Here is a 17664-nt window from a genome sequence, read left to right on the forward strand (position 1 = left end):
TGGGGAGAGGGTACGACTGTCTTGAAACTGCCCACAGTAGCTCTCATCATGACCAAGGGACTGGAGGAGCTGTGGGGTGAGTAAGCACCGAGGACGGAACTCGTATCATGCGCCAGGCGAACTTGGGAAATGTGCGGAGGAAAGGACAACGAGTATCTTTATCAATTAAGCTCCGTTGGTGCCTGAGCTTTGGCCATTGTCAAAGACTCGCGGCCAGAAATGCGGAGGCTCAATCGAGGAACCGGAACCGCATCGCTTATTCTGCCGAAATTTACCGCCCGGTCCGTGACCGTCAACGAATACTACAAGGTTGCGAGTGATGGGTACAGAATGTCTATATTTTGGTTGTATATAGGATGTAGGTAGGTAGCTCTATATTGGAGAATATACACCATTACAAGGCACCGAGACGTATTAAGCCAGAAGTTGTCGAGAGGCTTGCTCGCGCTCATCCGAGTCTGTGCCCTCTTCTTCGTCGGTTTCGTACTCTTCAGATGACCCCTCCTCATCTTCCTCTTCGGAGTCTGTCACCTCTTCATACTCAGTCTCTTCCTCAGTCTCCTCTTCTTCAGACTCAGGCTCGTCAAGCCATTGGTCAAGGGTCTTGCTCTTAGGAACAGGTGCTGCTCCTTTCACGCGACTTGCTTGAGCTTTGTTCGAAGCAGCTGCAATAGCCTCATGCTCTTTGAGCGCTCTGTCAAGTTGTTCACCTGCAGTACCAGCCCCTGCCGCTGGCTTGTCGAATTTAACCTCAGATTCACGAAGCTGCGGGTCAGGCTCCTGTCCGGCTTCGACCCAGTTTGGTAGATTTTCGTACCCTCGAAGGCCATGGATGCCAACATCCGACCCCAAGATAAGAGTTGAGGTGCCAATAAGTAAATCCTTTCGTGTCTCGGATGGACTGGCGGAATGCGGAGCCGGTTTCGGAGCAAGAAGAAGAAGATTTGCGATTTGAGTTGACGACGGCGTAGAAAGAAGGGCCTTGTACAGGCGAGCCCTGTCCCGAAGGTCGTAAGACGTGTCGTACCTTGCCAGGAGAAGTATGTAGCGCCAGAGAAGAGACATCGTATCTTCTTCCTCAGGCTCATTCTGTTTCTCTTCAGCGCCATTTGGCTTATTCTGCTCTGCGTTGTCAACGTCGCTCCACTCATTATTAAACTGAGGCTGGGCCTCCGGTTCCCTTTCGGTTTCCTCCTTGGGAGGATTTCGTAAAATATGATGGAGATAAACTTTAGCTCCCAAAAGAAGGATCTGTTGCTTTACGGTTTCCGACTCGTCCGAAAAGTTTTGCACTAAAACGCGTAGGACGTCTGGAGCAAAATTCCTGTCAGGCTCAAGACCGGCATATTCTCCAACCAGCCACACAATAGTTGCTCTCGCATCGGGGTTTGCTGTTAGCCCGAGATGTTTTACTAATTGAATGACGGTTTGCTCATGCGAGCCCGGATCATGTTGGATAAGGTGTCGAATGACAGTCAGCGACTCTGCCACAAGATTGTCATCAAGGCTTGTAATTTGATGAAGCAGGATACGTAGACATTTATCAGCCGTGCTGGGATCACCTTGTGCACAGCGACCCAATGCGCGTACGCTCTCGCGCACCAAGTCTGGATCGGCACCCTGGGCAAAATGTTCGAGCTCACTGATGATCACACTCTTGAAATGGTCACCGCAGTGCGGAAAGAGTATCGTTAGGGCTTCGAGCTTGAGTCGCCAGATGTGGGAAGGGTCCCGTGCGTGCACCAGAAAATGCGAGATATATTTTGTGAATGGTCTTGGATACCTTAAAGCGACGACAACAATGTTGTATAATGCAATTAGCTGCATATCCTGAGGGCTCCGAAGCAGGGCGACCAAGGGACCGACAGCATCAGCAAGATATTCCGTCGGCGCAAGGTAGAGAAAGCACCGGACAACAGCAACAATGACCGCGGCGTTGCGGCTTTGCAAAAGCAATTTGCATGACCGCAGAAATAGTTCGAGGTCTGGGTCGAAAATTGGAACTTCGTACGTGTCCGTGTCGTCCTGATTAGCATCATTGTCGTTATCATCGTCGTAGAACCCTTTTGATTTTTCTGGGCCGCTTTGCACTTTTCGAGTCTTCAAGGGAAAGCACCTCCGAGCGTAGAAAGTCAGCAAACGCATAGTTGCTAACTGACTCCATTCGTCCATATCCACAAGTTTCTTGACTAAACTCCGATAATGCTTATGGATCAGATCGATCCTTTCAGGACAAACTTCCAAGAATGCAGAGACCGCTGGACCAGCAACAAAGTATTGACTATCACCAAGCAATGTCGATATATAGCCGATGAGCTGCGGCTGGGTGCTGGGATCCAGCCTGTAGCACTTCGGGATAGCAAGCGCAGCTGTTTTCCGGACATGTGGGCTCATATCGCCGCAGCCCCGTTTGATCGCTAGCGACACGATCTGGTTGATAACCGGCACTCTAATGCTAGCCATCGTGCGGAGCGCCATGGCCCGTGCCTGAGGGTTCTGGTCCGTGAGGGATTTCTGGATCGCATTGATAGATAAAAGAGCGAGATCTGGCTCGGCCTCCGCATGGTGAACGAGATAAATATAGACCAACTTCTTGACCTCGAGATTCGCACTTTGGACGTTTTTCACGACGGCGGAGAAAAAAGGAAGGGAGGGTTCAGAACGGTACATGAGCTATCACAGGTTAGCGCCGGTATGAGGTTTCCGGTAGAGACAATTCCGCACAGAGATGATTCGTCGCAAACCGTCCAAAACGTCACGGTCACTGCGAGAGTCCAGAAGTTTCTTGATGTGAGAGACTCCAATATCGCGGGAAGATGTGCCAATACCGGTTCCTCGAGACATAGACGCCGACTGGGCTGCTTCGAGGGTGAGCTCTCGAGCTGTTTACACGAAGCGTTAGTCGTGTGCCTTTAGGCGGCTCCCCCCGCGAAGGGTGCGCTCGATAAACATACCTGTTTCCAGCATCGAAGAGATTCTGGAGATCGTCTCCATTTTAGACCTCGAGCCTCGGCGGAGGCAATGGTACAGCGCGGCGTGTATGCAGGCGTTGAGCTGGTGAAGTGGGGAGTTGGCGGAAGAGGGCCGCGGGCTGTCGGTGACGACTGACGAAAAGCTCTCGCTTCATTCGACCAGGCTGTTGCATCACCCAAGCACAACTTCACTTTAACCACACCGACGAAGGAACAACAAAAGAAAACGACACAAACAAGATTGTTTGATGATGTGATACCACGTGAAATTTAGTTTTCGCTAGGAAGTATCAGAACAGCGAAACTGGCAGACATATGGCGCCTGTACGGCGCGTCATCAGTGCTCAATGGGCCACTGATTTCCTGCAATATATACTCGACCAGGACCGAAGTTCCATCGTACTCATTGTATGTGCGGGACGAGATTCGTTTCTCGAACAGCTGTTAGCTGCCATACATCTTCAGACACCAGCGGGCGCCGGTCATCGCCGGTTGTTGACTAAAACTCTCGGCCTGCTGTCCTCGTCCCGCAACATCAGGACGGTGTTTTGCCCGACATTGGAGCATCTCAGGGCATACATTTCGACCGGCGTTGAAGGCCGCTTACCAGGGGTAGAGAATATATCAAAGTCGCAACCTTTGCTGGCCATTCTAAACCCGTTAAATTTACATCTTTCTACTAGGGAATTTTCCGCCCAAGGACTGTCTAGGACACTTGCCAATGCCGTGGAAGTCTCTTCGAGAGCGAATATGGACATTATGCTGTGTGAATGCCGGGATGCCCTAGACCCAAACAGCTCCGAACTCGGTGAAGCGCAGTGGTACGTAGATGTGCCGTTGCTTAGCACCTCTTTACGTGCTGGGGCCGAGGGCAGCTACTGGAATGGACGCACTGTGCCCGTCAAACGAATAGTACAGCGATGGTTCCAATTTACAGACTGAGTATCTGAGTTGATCATATCATGGCCTCATGCAAAACGGAACGCAAAGATACAAATAACTCCAAAAAAAGAAGCGTGAGAAGAAAACCTGGGTATCCTCAACTTGTCCCTAACTCCGACAATAAGTGACCAAAGCCGCATGTTATAAACTCTTCTCCATCTCTGTGATGTAAAGCTTGATATGGGACTCGAGCTTGAGATATTCATCATGTGCACTCTGGACCTCGCTTTCGATATTTTCTTTCAAGTCGGCCATCTGCGGAGACGTTAGTGTAATCCAGGATGGTATATTTGATACACGGGGCTACCTTTTTCTCAGTTTGCTCGATCCTGATCCTCCTTCGCTCCATGTCGCGCTGTTTCTCTGCTCGCTCTTCCCGGAGCTCTTTCTGCACCTCCCGAAGCTCCTCCATCCGCTGCTGGGCCACCTCCGCCTTTTCACGTGCATTGTTTCGTAACGCTTCAATCCTTTCATTCCACCGGGATAGCTGCCGCTGTAGCAGTCCTTCCGTCTGCTCGACTTCCCTAACATTGTTGCCCCTTTCCGAAATAGCTTCCTTATTTCTCAAAGCGCGAAGCTCTTCGTCGTCCTCTTTATGTAGCTCCACAGAAACATCCTCAAGGAGCTTGACACATGCTTGCACGTCATTGCTGACAACTGTGAATGTGTCTGACGAGGTCTGCAACGCCCGGGCTCGTTTCTCCATGGCATCAATCTGGGCTTTCTCCCGTAGAAGGTTATCCGACAATTCGGTGAGCGTGGACTGAAGGCTTGCGGGGCTTTCCATCACGTATGGCCGCAGCTTATCGACCTCTTGTCGGGTTTTCACCGTCCTCTCCATCTTCTCTTTTAATTTAGTTTGCTGCCTTCCCTTCTCAACTTTGACTCGTTCTAAGGTTTCAGCGACCTGCTCTTGGCCAATGCCTAGCTGCCGTAAGCGAGCCTTGAGTTCATCGTTTCGTCTCATCTTCTCCTTAACCTCCGATTCGTTGGCCTTGAGGCTTCGGCGCATCTCTTCAAGTCGTTGTTCCATATCCTGATTCTCCCCATAGAGAGTATCAATTCGTTGTTTCGTCTTTTCTGTCTTGTTGAAGTGTTCGTCGATAACGGCTGTCTGCGACTCTCGGAATCTGACAAAGTTAATGAGATACGAGAATATCTTGACGAGGCGATCGTGAGTAGGCTTCGTCAGATCAGTGAACGTAAAGTCATTTACACCGCACTATGAGGCAAATTCGTTAGGATTTATAATTTTCGGCCAGAGAAAATAGTCAAGCATACCTCCAACATCAATCTCCTCAAATTAGCAAAGAACCCCATCAAGTTCCGTGTATCCGTAGGCACAATATCCGGGAAATCGCCGCAGACATCGTCCGCCGCAGCGCGCATCGCCGGCTCGACAGTATCGCGAGTAGTGTTCATAAGAAGTTCTGCAAACCATTCCAGCACCATTTGGACCTGCTGCGGATTTGGCTTGATCAGGTCGGCAGCCGTAAATGGAATGCCAATATCATTAATACAGCCTGCAATCTCTTTATCCGGCTGAGATTTGATGTCAGCAGGTGGTACGATGGAAAGTCATAATAGGGATGTTGAGAACGCACCAGGCGCATCAAAGCATCGTTTTCATCCTCCTTCTTGCGGCCCCGACCGTGCTGCTGGGAGCCGTGGAATTGTTGGCTCATGCGATTGTTGTACGCCATTATGGTCTGTAGTATTCGATATATATTCTATCCCCAAGCTAGCGGGGAAAGAAGGAAGCGAAAAGGTGAGCTTGCTGCGGAGAAAAAGCGATCGGGCTGATTGTTTACACGGGTGATGCTTGCACAGCAACCTTGGTACAAAAGCGGCCTAGCGGCTTTCAGGAGGGGCTAGGTTGCAAACAATGCAAATTCTCCGCGGTGCTCTTTTTTGATGACTCTTCACGAGCTTTAATCCGCGGCTACGTTTCTTTTGCGCAAGAAGGAAAAGACCTCAGCTAAAAAGGAACCCTCAATCACCCAGGGGACCCCTATATTACCGTTAGACACAATGGCAGCCGCCAACCCCCAAACGACCAAACGTTCTGAGCCATTCGAGTAAGTACTTCGGACCGTTCTGTTCGACTTCCTGTGCTCATCGTGTGTTCTTAGCATTGTCGCGACGTACAATGACCTGCTTCATTCGGATCCCGATTTGACGATGCCAATTGCAGCTATCGAAGCTTTAGTACTCCTCCTCACACACTCCCCGTCGTCCACGATATCAGAAACACTCGACCTTCTTGAGAAGTCCACCACGCATTTGAAGAACTCCATCCCTAACCCTATTGGTCTCTCCGCCGGTACCGATTTATTCCAGCGCTATTTGATTACGACTCTACAAAGACCAGGACAGCTGGGGCCAGCGGGCGATTTTAATGCTATTAGGGCACACCTTCTTTCCAACAGCCGGCTGTTCATTCGACGTGCAAAGGAAAGCCGAGATAAGATTGCTGCCTTCGGGAGGGGCTTTGTTCGTGACGGGAGTACAGTATTGACCAATGGTGGGTCTAGAGTTGTCGCTTCGTTGTTGCAGCAGGCTGCCGACGAAAAGGGTGGACCATCAGCAGTTCGATTCAAGGTGATATACGTTCTTTCGTCGCCAAAGGGGGATATTGAGAATCCCACCGCGGAACCGGAGGGAATGGAGACGGTGCGTGCTCTTCGGGCAAAGGGCGTTCCGGTTGCTACTATTCCAGAGTCAGCTGTGGCGTACTCACTTGGAAAGGCGGATGTGGTCATCGTGGGCGCGGAGGGTGTTGTGGAGAATGGCGGCATCGTATCGCGAATGGGCACCTACCAGATTGGTCTGCTTGCTAAAGCGATGGGAAAACCGTTTTATGTTGTTGCCGAAAGCCACAAGTTTGTCCGAGTCTACCCGCTTGGACAATATGACCTACCGATTGAACAACGCGTTATTGACTACAAGACGCAAGAAGATGTCGATACTGCCAAGCAACAGAAGAATCCGGCGGACCCTTCAAGTACGCCGCTAGGATCGAACTCCGAGTTCGACCCTGAGTTTGTTGATTTCACGCCGCCACACTTGATTTCTGCCTTGATCACCGACAGCGGAGTGTTAACACCGAGTGCTGTTAGTGAAGAATTGATCAAAATATGGTTCTAATATCTTTTTTTTATGCAAATCCCGAGCGGATATGATGTCGGCTGGCGCGTGATTAGGTGATTCGCCAAATTGGCCACGATATTTTGGGCCTTGAGGTGTCCTATGTGTATATGACAATCTCATCAATCCTAGACGGGAAGCAGCGCGCCCATTTCCGTCAAGCCACATCTAGTCATCATATGCAAAGCACAGAGAACTTCCGCTCCCACCAAAGCGAGTATACAAGTTTATACTTCTATGACTCCCTCTTGGGTACATATGACCAGTCGTTCCGGAGCCTCCAGAAGTACTAGAGGCTGTTTTGATGCTGGTGCGCACAACGTACGAGCTACGATTTATGCATCATATAACATGTCATCCTATTGGCACAATCAATAGAAATGGAACAAAACACGAGGAATATTGCATAACCGAAGGATGCCTCAAGCGCAATACTATCACGAAAGATTTCTTTTCACATATCCCATGTTAGTCATGTCATAGATCTGCACCGCAAATCTTCTCATCCAAGCCGTAATCATTAATCGTCATTCATCGAGTCATTTTTTCCGTTCATCATAACGCCATCCGTAATCCCAATTCCTGCTTCAAGAGGCCCCTTAAGTTCAAGGTCCAAACCAATAACCCGAGTAGTCGAAGATGCTAGGACGTAATGGTGACAGGCCTTTGAAGAAAGGATCTTCCCAGGGTGACCAGTTTATCCAGATGCCAATATTTCAGATTGTTTCCAGGCAAGTGGGCGTGTGCTATTTCGGGAGCCACTGTACTCCTGTCATTCCATTTCATTTCCTTTTCCATGACCCGTGTTCACTCCACATTTAGCACTTTGTTCAATCCGCGATCCGCTTGAGAAGCAGATTTTGAATCTCATGTAGTTGTGCTTGCATGGAAGCAAATGCATACAGGAGGAGGTAGCCAAACGCTACGAAGAGCCAGAGGGCGGCCATCTTCGAGTATGTTGTATGGAGTTAAGACCAAAATAGTAGGAATAGGACTTGTCTCGAGCTGAGAAGAGTAAGAATTTGATATTGTATTGAGTAGTTTTTGTTCCCCGAAATCAGATACGGTGTGGGGATACCTACTCAACACCCGTCAACCGAAGGTGGGAAGGTCAGAGTTATATGGGATTGATCGGTCACAAGCATTAGCTGTTCAGGCCGACTTACGGGCCCGACAAACGAAATCTTTCGTCAAACTCGAATACCGGTCAGGTCGGACTTCTTTATTCGGTAGCAAAAGAAGACCAGAGGGCAGAAGCCGCCCAAGTGTTCATGCACCCCAGCTGTCAAAGTTTATAGAAGCGGGGTGCCGCCGTTGTACGTATTTGGAGGGCACATGGGAGCCTACCTTTCCTTCCAACCCAAAATAGAGGGGCTTTTCTTCAAACCACGGCTCCAATGATGATCATCTTCAGGCCGGTGGCTTGAAGCGGAATCTTGTCACGCGCGGAACTTCGACTTTGATGATGCCGTTGGGACGGGAGTGGCGAGTGATCACCGGGTCTGGACTGGGGTCTTCTTTCTTTGTTTTCCGGATACGCTTTGGAGAGTCTGGTCACGCTGTCGGTGGAAGAGCCGTTTTTGTTCAGCCCCCATAAATGGAGTTGGAGTAATTACTGCCGTTCTTCCTCGGGGCCGTTGGACATGTCTCGGACTGAGAAGGCAATAATACAGTGGTGTGATATAGATCTGGCCGTTGTGACATGTAGTGACACCAAAAGAAGACTTGAGGTTTCTGGTTCTCTGACCCAATTCCAACCATTTTCTTTGCATGCAATCAGCCATCGAGGCCCTCATCACGAGTCTGTTCTTTCTTTGACTGGGGCATACTGGTACACGTGATGTCATCCGTCCCCCTCCATCCGATGACACGAAGATGCAGCGGACGAACCCGGCATCGCATCTCGCTCAGTTCGCGAGTCCAAGTTGCGGTAGTAATCAAACCCCATCGCAGATACGCCTGTACTGTCAACACGCTGGAGAGCGAGAGGTAACTATACATCCGTATCCACGGACCTAGTCTCACGCGGAATCATAGCCACCTTCTGGGGCGTATACACGCAAGCAGTATCCCGGAGACCCCGCTCGGCTTCGGTCTCATCATTCTCCCCCATTTCGCTCCGTTGTATCGGGGATTCTCTGGTCTTCAAACTTCTTCCGCGTTTCTTTAAGTCACAAAAAAAAGTTCAGGAAGCCCCTCGAAGATTACTCCTCCAGGCTAGACTCTAATTGCGTGAACCCAGTCCTGCCCCCACATTACACTACACGACATTTCATTCCAGACGATGGGTGCAGATTCATTGATAACCACACTGCGTTCCGACCAACCCGAGCTCTATGTCGGATCTCAGCACCACAACCACAACCACCATAGACAGAAAGACTCGCTCGGTGAGCACGCAACCGGATCCCATACCGATAGTCGCGAGCCCTGGTCTATAAGGGGACTCCTAAGCCGGCGACTAAGCCGGCGATATCGGGTTCTCGAACGAGAGCCAAACAGGCTCCGGAAGCGTTCTTCAACGACCCAATAGACGGTGCGCACGAGATCAAAAGATACCCGACAATCATCCGATTGAACCACCTATTTCTCTTTCCATATAAACTCTTGTACATCAATTTCTCTGTCGTTCAACTCAGACGCCGCCACCTTTGGTCTTCTTGCTTCCCCGGGTCGGCGCTGGAAGAGTGGCACTGCGAGTCCGTGTCTTTGGCATTGATTGTTGGCTTTTGGGCGGCTTTGTGTTTAACTATGTTTCTATTCTTACCAATGCAGACCCTTTTTGCGAGTCAGCATTTACAATCGGTCTGAAACAGCGGCTGTATCAGTTATCAGTTTAGCCGTTACTATGATGTCCCATCCCTCTCCACATGTTTCTCCAGATGGTGCAGAATTTTGGTTCATAGATGCAATTGTTATGTGGAATAACAGTGCAGGTACATTTGGAGGTTGGCCAACATTGTCGTATTTAGCCATTAGCACACCTCAACTCATCGCGGTAGACAAGTAATAGTTCTTGACATGATTCACATGAGTATTTTAGAGGCATTGTTCGAAGCCCCATAAATGGAATCAGAAGTCAGTGCCTCCACCTGCGTCCTGGCAAACTCAACCGGGCGAAGAACCCATGAATGAAACCGTGCGAGCGAAAGAAGTAAAAAAGAAAAATGCACCCCGACGACGGTGACAGGCAGGTAGCAGTAGTTAAGAGCTAATCTGGTTTGCAGTATTGCAGCGTCGTGCTTGATGTAGTCAGTACCCCTTCGTTGTACAGAGAGTATACCAGTCACAAAGCAGCGAGGAGTGACTCCTGCCAACGCAAATCAGACGTGGTGCCCTACAACCGCAGCCCCGAGCCCTTCGCTTCTGCAGGCCCATATCTGGCGAATTAATGGCACTTGAGCAAAAAATACAATACAATAAAATGAAAATACTGACGTAATTGACTACTTGTAACTTCAGGTTTTGTGAGAGGAGTTGAAATGGACTGCATGCATAAGTATTGGCGTTCGCTTAGTAGATGTAATCTTCGTAAGGATATCGCCAAATCGCCAAACCCACACACAAAGAAGCCCAGCCAGCCAAAAGAAAAATTAACTCAAGAGGGTCTTGATGGAAATCTCTTGGAATCGTGTAAGATCTTACTTGTATTATCAGCACCTGCATCTCCTTGCCACCAGATCCATTAGTAGTTAGTACTATGTAGTCTTTGGCCTAGGGCATGACCTTGATGCAGCCTTCTTGAGAACCCGAACATCCCCCCACCAATAGATGCAAGATAAAATGACAGTTAGTTCTTTACATCGAGGAAGGATCTTCAACGAGGGAAAGATGGGATTGTATTTGTGGGGTTGTCAGCACGCTGATGCCCAGAGTGTTTGCTATAGGCGTGTCAGTATCGCTCGGTTTCCTCCGTAGCCTGACTCTGACGACATGGAGAAAAGCGTTGACACAACGACCTCAAACAATGATGACATTAATAGTGAAGATAAGCGATTCAGAAATCAGCAAGGCGTCAAATGGGTCATGGCCGTCCTGCTTATTATTAGCCCACTGAATGCATTTGAATGCCGCCTGGATGAAGGGCGGAAAAATTGGCTGTCCCCATATGCAGTGATCGTTAATGCGGTGTACGACTAGTATGCCCCAAGAAAGCCCATGTAGTACTAGTACGGCGGAGCAGAGTATTATACTGTAGTCAGCAGTCGTCGGTTCTGTTGGTACGCATTCCTGTACTCTGCTCTTTTCTCCTTCCAGTTCTCCCTGCAATTCGACGTATCTACCTCGTGCTGCAATTAGCCTCGTCCCCGATCGCCCAATCTCCCTGATACGGCGACGAAGTGTGGCTCCGAGTCTGATGAGGCACATGGAACCAGTGCGCGAGGCAGTTGACCATACCATGTGATACCAATAGATGGGCGGGATCACAGAAATTGGGCGAATCAGCGCCGGCAGGTTTCGCAAATCTCGTCGGCCAACTTGCCAGGCGTTTGGACGAGGTATTCGTATTACGCGCAGCGGTCAATTCAGACTCGCTTGGCTTTCTTCGATACAGGGAAGAACCTTGGGCTCTGCCCCTAAAAAGATGTTTCTAAGAATGGAGCGAGGGGTGTGGTGGAGAACGGCAGAGAATTGTCGCCAGTGTATGGTCGGGCGGCCCCTAAGGCAGGTACCAGCAATGGGATTCAATTGGGCTTCAACCGGGGATGGACGCTGGCGTCTCTGGACGTGCTCCACCTGCGAGGAAATTTGCAAGATCATCATCCAGAGAGGCCGTGAGATGGAGATTCAGATGAGATTGCCATCTTCGCGATCGCGATTCAGTGTTCAATAGCTCGGAATCGACCATGGCTCTTTGAGACATTCGGCAGCCAGGGGCCGCCAGGTAAGACAAAGAAGCCAATGCTGAATGCAGAGATTTAAGACACTGGACGGATGAGCAACTGAGCGACTCAGCAGTTGGAACATTCTGGGCTTGGGTGGTAATTAAACATCTCCTCCGCCCGGCCCGCTGTCAACGGTGTAACTCGTCCCAAGGGCCGCCAGTCCCAAGAACCAGCAAAACAGTGTAAATAATGCAGAGGCCAGTAGGAAGTAATAACAAGCCTCTATAAGAACAATCAGCGTATCCGACCGGCTCGAAGATGACGAGCGGCCCACCGACCTCGTCCATGACTCCTTGGGGGCCCTCGCAGAAGTTCACCTCCGTCATCCCTCGTACATCATCACTGGGTCTCTCGTTTGGGGTCGTTGTTATTATTTCCCTCGCCTGGCCGTCTTTCATTTTTCTTCCCCTTTCCTCCCTATCCTCCCTTCCATCCATTCATTTGGCGTCCTTTGATTCCACTGCTCTGTTTGTTTGGCTTCCTGTGTTCCCGACGCTTGTAGTCCTGGGAACCTCTCCAAGTCGCCACCCTACTACCTGCGTATTGCCTCCGCCGTTGATGTACGAGTCAGGCATACTCTTCTCGACCGTTTGACTTTGTACCACGACCACCTCCTGCCTCAGGCGAGGCTAATCCCGAGAACTATCGAACGAATCTCTCTCGCTCTCTCTCCAGCCAATACTGCTCAATAATCCTCTTATCTCTTCTTCGCCTTGCATCGTCGCTGTCTCGATCCCTTCGTATTTTGCATGCTTCGACCTCTGGTGGGAAACTAGATTTCAGGCCCTCCACTTTACTCTTTCATCCTTCACGCTTACCCTCGGCTGTCCGCCGTCAAGCTTTCGTCTGTCATCTGATCGCGTCTCTTACTGTCCTGCCATGAATCCGACCTTCGTGCCGAGTTTGACTATTCGGCAATAGGGGCCCTCCGTGATTGACTCGCCGACCGGGCAAAACAAGACATCATGGCGATATGGCCGTTTGGTCGCAGGGGCAAGCGGAATACGGTCCAGGTGGATGCAGATGCCCGCGGGTTCGGCACGATGTCGCAAACCTCTCGCCACAGCTTTGACGAGGCCAGGCTCGGCAGGAAACCATCTCGCAAGCGGTCCAAACGTCACAAGAATCGTTACTCGACGCCAGTCGACGACTTCCCGACCGATTTGAGCCATATTAACACTCCTACAGCCCAGCCTGCTCACTACTCGTCGTTCGGCTTCCAGGGTGCGCGTCACCGGCCGGGGAAAGCGATTGTTCAACCTTCATCTGCTCCGACCTCAGAGCCTCAAGCGATGTCCCGAAAACCATCCTTTCGCAAACCAAAGCGCAACAGCTCACCTCCCGCGACGTTGAAGAAGAGGTTGAGCAAGCGGAAGATCTACGAGATTGCTCGGGAGCGTGAGATTAAAATGATGGCATCCATGCCAATCGACATTCCTCGGCGCGCAACGACCCCCTTACCGGGGGACCCCATGCAGATCGATGCTCGTCGGGCATATAGTTCTCACAGTCGACGTATAGACCGGCATCGCTCTGATATCAGCCTCTCAGTCCGAGATTCTGCCGCCTCGTCGCTCTCCGACTACGCTGATAGTTATACCTTCAAAGTTAACAGCTTTGCCGCCTGGACTCCCCGTCCTGTCATACGATACGTGGAGTCCCCCCGAGCATCGTACCCCAGGAGTCAGAAATCGCCGGAGCCAGCTGATCGGAGGGCAAAGTCGCCGTCCGTCGAGGTTTCCGACGAGGATTTGCGCACCAAGAGAAGAATCGATGAGCTGGCCAACGACCTTGATGCGGGTACATTGAGGGAGCTAATGGACAGAGATCGCCGACGTCGAGAAAGACAACAGCTGAAGGACCAAGAGAAGCTTGTCCGCAAGCTACAGCGCAATGCGCAGAGGGTGCCAAATCTTCAAGAACCGCCCACCGGATCTCCAGAAGTTCGTGAGGGCGAAACGAATGGCAATACCGAGAACCAGCGCGGCCGCTCTAGCCCTCAAACTCAGACTGAAGCCCAACCTACAAGTCAAGAGACGGAGGCGTTCTTGTCTGGCGAAGCCGACGAAGGTTCTTGGTTGCGGGATACCTCCATGGACGTTGAGAGGAGCGGCCGCAAATCCCCTGAAAGCGCCCACGTTGTTGGTAATATCGATGACAGCTCCATTTGCGAGAAAAAGACCGCCCAACGCCTCAGCTTTGGCCCATCTCAAGAGATGACAATGTCCCGCAGCACAATCTCACCCTCACACTCACCGTCTAGACGTGGAGTACACAGCCCGGATTCTTCTCAACTATATGGCATGACTCGGGAATCCTTGTCCGATATTTCCAAGAAAGTCGGCTCTGAACGACGCTCATCTGACCACAGCGGCGCCCACGTTAACCCGATCACTTCGATTTTCCGCCGCGGTAGCTCTCGTCTGAAGCGCAGCTACCGAGAACGTTTCCCAGACCGCAGTCCCCCACCGATGAAGAACGTTTCGCATGAATCGTTCTTCAAGGTTCACACGCAAACCCCGACTCCAGCTCCCACTCCCTACGTTCCTCCAAAGGCTTTACTTGGAACGAACTCGTTTAAACGCTCTCATTCCAAGTTTACAGAACACTTTGGTGACGAGCCTCTCTCACCCCCTGATTCGCGTCTTCAGTCCCCAGATATCCCCGAGCACGGACCTCTTGTCGAAGACCAGGTCCCCGATCTCCAGTCTAAATCATACTATCCAATCCCTGGAACAGATGACCGGGATGGAGTGAAGAATGGTCGAAATTCGTGGGCCGATAGTGTCGAAGACGATCCGGATAACCTGCCCTTGTCACAATCCTTGGCATCGGTCGACTCAGAAGGGTCATGGATGTCAGGCCAATTCCTGCGCCGAATTTCACAAAAGCAAGCCAATTCAGGCCGGTCTTCCCGAAACAGAACGGAGGAAGGGCTTGATAAGTCATTCAAGGGTGACGAGGGCTCAGGAGACGCGCAGATTCAGGTTGGTTTTGGCGCCTTCCCGGTTGAAGCGAGAACCGGAACCGACAATGCTGCCGCCGACAAGGACCTTGTGACCCCTTCTCAGCAGGAGCCAACGGCCGAAACTTGGCGCCAGGATGTTGCCAAGCGACCCGTCCTCGTGGTGAACCCAGCAGTGCGGCCCAAGTCGACCCAAGGTCTCCTCAACAATGTTCAGACTCTGTCCCCGATCTCAGCGGAGGCAGGAATTAGTCCGATTGAAGAACATGCAGCCGAAATTCTCTTACCAACGGATGATGACACCGCCGCTAATACCCAGGCGCATCCTCGTTGATGCCGCTGCGGCTTTCTACTCATGAAACTCTCGCCAACTACCCTGCGTTTTGGATATTGTATGTTTTTCTTTTCCTTTTTTTTTTTTGGAGTATATACTCCTAGCCACTCATTACATTTCCTCTGTATCAGACACTCCTTTGCCTTTTCCTACATTTCTTTTGTTCCTAACTATCTTGGGACTTGCATTGCAGTCAAGATAGCTCTATTTACGGCCTCTTCGCGGCGCAAGCCGTACTAATGCCGCTGGTATTACTGGCGGTCTTGCTTTTCTGTTTTTATGCTCTTTGTTGATACCCCCCATTGGCGAGATTTTGCAGAGTTGTGTCACCCCTGGTTTACGGCCCAATGTGTTTTTCTGTGGACTATTTTTGATAGACTTGCAGCATTTGCGCTGTTTTCTTGCCATGATATTTCATGCAAGATACCTGTAATGTAAATATACTGTTGCTAGTATAGCATAACTTGACTAAATGATTCCCAATGTGGATCTGATGAGGTATTCGGTAAAATATTGTTTGTTGTTCTGCTTGGCAAAGGTATCTGCCTGAGGCAGCAGAGTCCAGACCGCCCCGATTCATAAGCGGCGGAATCACGTCATCCGATGCCGCCGCTTTAAGCCTCCGATGTTAGGCCCAAAGACCACGCTTCTTCACAGTTCTCGTGCATCCAGGTGCAGTCAGCTTTATCAGCGAACCAATTGTCTCATCCACTTATTGTAACACTATCAAAATGGCCTCTCTGCGCTTGACAAATCAGCCCATTGTCCTACGGGCTCTTCGTCCTCGTTGGTAAGCATCCTACAGAACCATCTACTACCTTCACCGTCTCCTTCCTGGTGGCCTGCAAAGCAACTGCTGGATTAGTCAGTCATTGGAGAGCGGCAACTTGGAACGTCATTTCTCCGGCGGAATTTCGCCCACTATAAATGCGCATTTTGCCCCTCTTCGGTAGCCCCTCATTTCGAGCTAATCATTCTTGCCATTCATAGCCTTCAATCATCCACCCGTCTCTCTTCTTCTTTCTCTTCACGAGCTTCTACCCTCGCATCGACTGCCTCGCGCCCATCTACACTCCCGCGATCCTCAGCAAGCAACAGCTTCGCTAGCAACCGACGAGCTTTTTCTACCACCCCCACCGTTCAATTCAACCCTTCATCACCCAAAATGGCCGGCGACAAGGTTGTTACTATCGCCACGTACGTTGGTCACAAACTCTTCAATTCCAGGAAACCCCGTTGCTAACGTCTAATGTCTGTCTTTAACAGTAAGGACGAGTTCAAGGAGAAGATCACCGATTACAAGGGAGCTGTTGTTCTAGACTGCTTCGCTGAATGGTGCGGCCCCTGCAAGGCCATCGCCCCCAAGGTCGAAGAATTCGCCGCGCAGTACCCCGATGCCAAGTTCTACAAGTTCGACGTCGATGAGCTGTCCGACGTTGCCGCTGAAATCGGCGTTCGCGCCATGCCCTCGTTCTTTCTCTACAAGGACGGCGAGGTCATCGACACCGTTGTTGGTGCCAACCCTCCCGCTCTGGAGGCTGGGATCAAGAAGCTCATTGCGTAAAGTCGCAGTGTTCAATCAAATTGCATAGTTTAGTGAATCGAAGCTGTCTTCTTCATATCTTGTTGGTATTCGATGCTTTCTGCTGCATCCTATGTGTATGGTATTAGGGAGGTGGATTTTTGTCATAGATGTTTCATTGCATCGTGATTGCATGTCTTGGGCCGAGCTAAGCTGAATCTGTATTGGCCTGAGCATGTACATTCATGTTTAAAATATGTCCAATTGGACTGTAGTTACTGTATACCACTATGCTAGTAAACCGGTGGTGTTAGCATGCTTTACTTCTAGAAGGGCCAGGCAGGCCCCTCAGCTGCTGCAAAAACAGCACCATCTTACGGATAGTCTGAAGGAAAATAGATAAGATAACAGGCAGTATATCCCGGCATCGCGCTATCAACTTGAATCGAGTATACACCGAACTTTAAAACACTCACCAGGAAAACCCTAAATATCGGCACCTAGGCAAATGCTTGGAATTGGGGATTCAATTGTTCCCAAGTTCTTCTTGAACCTGATTAGCGCTTGATTTAAGCCTTGAGTTGGCCAAGTAGGGCGTAATTGGTGGTAGCTTATAGGGTGATGAACCGATGAAGTCTTATGCAGAGACGTTACCTTCAATATGCAATGCATAGTCCATCAGTCAGCACTAGGTGCAGGTAACTCGCCCGTGTACGAAGTAGGTTAGGCTATTCCACCACCACCTGCAACTACCAACCACCATCATTTTGTTGAACAAATGTCATCAGGTCTCAACCTATAACTCCAACTTTTATTTATTATTTCGTTCTACCGTCCCGGTAAACGGGCTACCGCCAAACAGGTATCACACCGGAAGCACGGCAAACATTGCCGTG

At 50.3% G+C, this 17664-nt stretch overlaps 5 protein-coding genes across 5 annotated transcripts; 4 read left to right on the top strand and 1 right to left on the bottom strand.

Annotated features, from left to right (window-relative positions):
* Positions 1-414: 414 nt before the first annotated feature.
* Positions 415-2994, bottom strand: ASPSYDRAFT_54992 (AP-3 complex subunit beta; the record flags this gene model as incomplete). The annotated part of the gene is made up of 3 exons (XM_040848958.1): positions 415-2673; positions 2725-2882; positions 2955-2994. 3 exons carry the CDS (start codon positions 2992-2994, stop codon positions 415-417), a joined length of 2457 nt encoding a protein of 818 aa, XP_040705856.1.
* A 293-nt stretch (positions 2995-3287) lies between these two features.
* ASPSYDRAFT_145742 (uncharacterized protein) lies at positions 3288-3914 on the top strand (the record flags this gene model as incomplete). Its single annotated transcript, XM_040841554.1, has 1 exon — positions 3288-3914. The coding sequence occupies one exon, from the start codon at positions 3288-3290 to the stop codon at positions 3912-3914; it is 627 nt and encodes a 208-aa protein (XP_040705857.1).
* Positions 3915-5839: 1925 nt separating this feature from the next.
* Positions 5840-7213, top strand: ASPSYDRAFT_607636 (translation initiation factor eIF2B subunit alpha). The gene is made up of 2 exons (XM_040849897.1): positions 5840-5992; positions 6047-7213. The coding sequence occupies exons 1-2, from the start codon at positions 5946-5948 to the stop codon at positions 7059-7061; spliced, it is 1062 nt and encodes a 353-aa protein (XP_040705858.1). The 5' UTR covers positions 5840-5945; the 3' UTR covers positions 7062-7213.
* Positions 7214-12912: 5699 nt separating this feature from the next.
* ASPSYDRAFT_27709 (uncharacterized protein) lies at positions 12913-15246 on the top strand (the record flags this gene model as incomplete). The annotated part of the gene is made up of 1 exon (XM_040844427.1): positions 12913-15246. One exon carries the CDS (start codon positions 12913-12915, stop codon positions 15244-15246), a length of 2334 nt encoding a protein of 777 aa, XP_040705859.1.
* Positions 15247-15949: 703 nt separating this feature from the next.
* Positions 15950-16818, top strand: ASPSYDRAFT_607385 (thioredoxin family protein). The gene is made up of 2 exons (XM_040849895.1): positions 15950-16443; positions 16513-16818. Exons 1-2 carry the CDS (start codon positions 16412-16414, stop codon positions 16808-16810), a joined length of 330 nt encoding a protein of 109 aa, XP_040705860.1. The 5' UTR covers positions 15950-16411; the 3' UTR covers positions 16811-16818.
* Positions 16819-17664: the final 846 nt, after the last annotated feature.

This window comes from Aspergillus sydowii, assembly GCF_001890705.1.
Source record: "Aspergillus sydowii CBS 593.65 unplaced genomic scaffold ASPSYscaffold_2, whole genome shotgun sequence".
NCBI lineage: Eukaryota > Fungi > Ascomycota > Eurotiomycetes > Eurotiales > Aspergillaceae > Aspergillus > Aspergillus sydowii.

What these genes read in the sequence shown, in the direction of transcription:
- ASPSYDRAFT_607385 (XM_040849895.1), top strand. Translation starts at nt 16,412, where the DNA reads ATGGCCGGCGACAAGGTTGTTACTATCGCCAC. An exon ending in AAGGTTGTTACTATCGCCAC is followed by an intron (nt 16,444 to 16,512) that starts GTACGTTGGTCA and finishes TGTCTTTAACAG; the next exon opens with TAAGGACGAGTTCAAGGAGA.
- ASPSYDRAFT_607636 (XM_040849897.1), top strand. Translation starts at nt 5,946, where the DNA reads ATGGCAGCCGCCAACCCCCAAACGACCAAACGTTCTGAGCCATTCGA. An exon ending in AAACGTTCTGAGCCATTCGA is followed by an intron (nt 5,993 to 6,046) that starts GTAAGTACTTCG and finishes GTGTGTTCTTAG; the next exon opens with CATTGTCGCGACGTACAATG.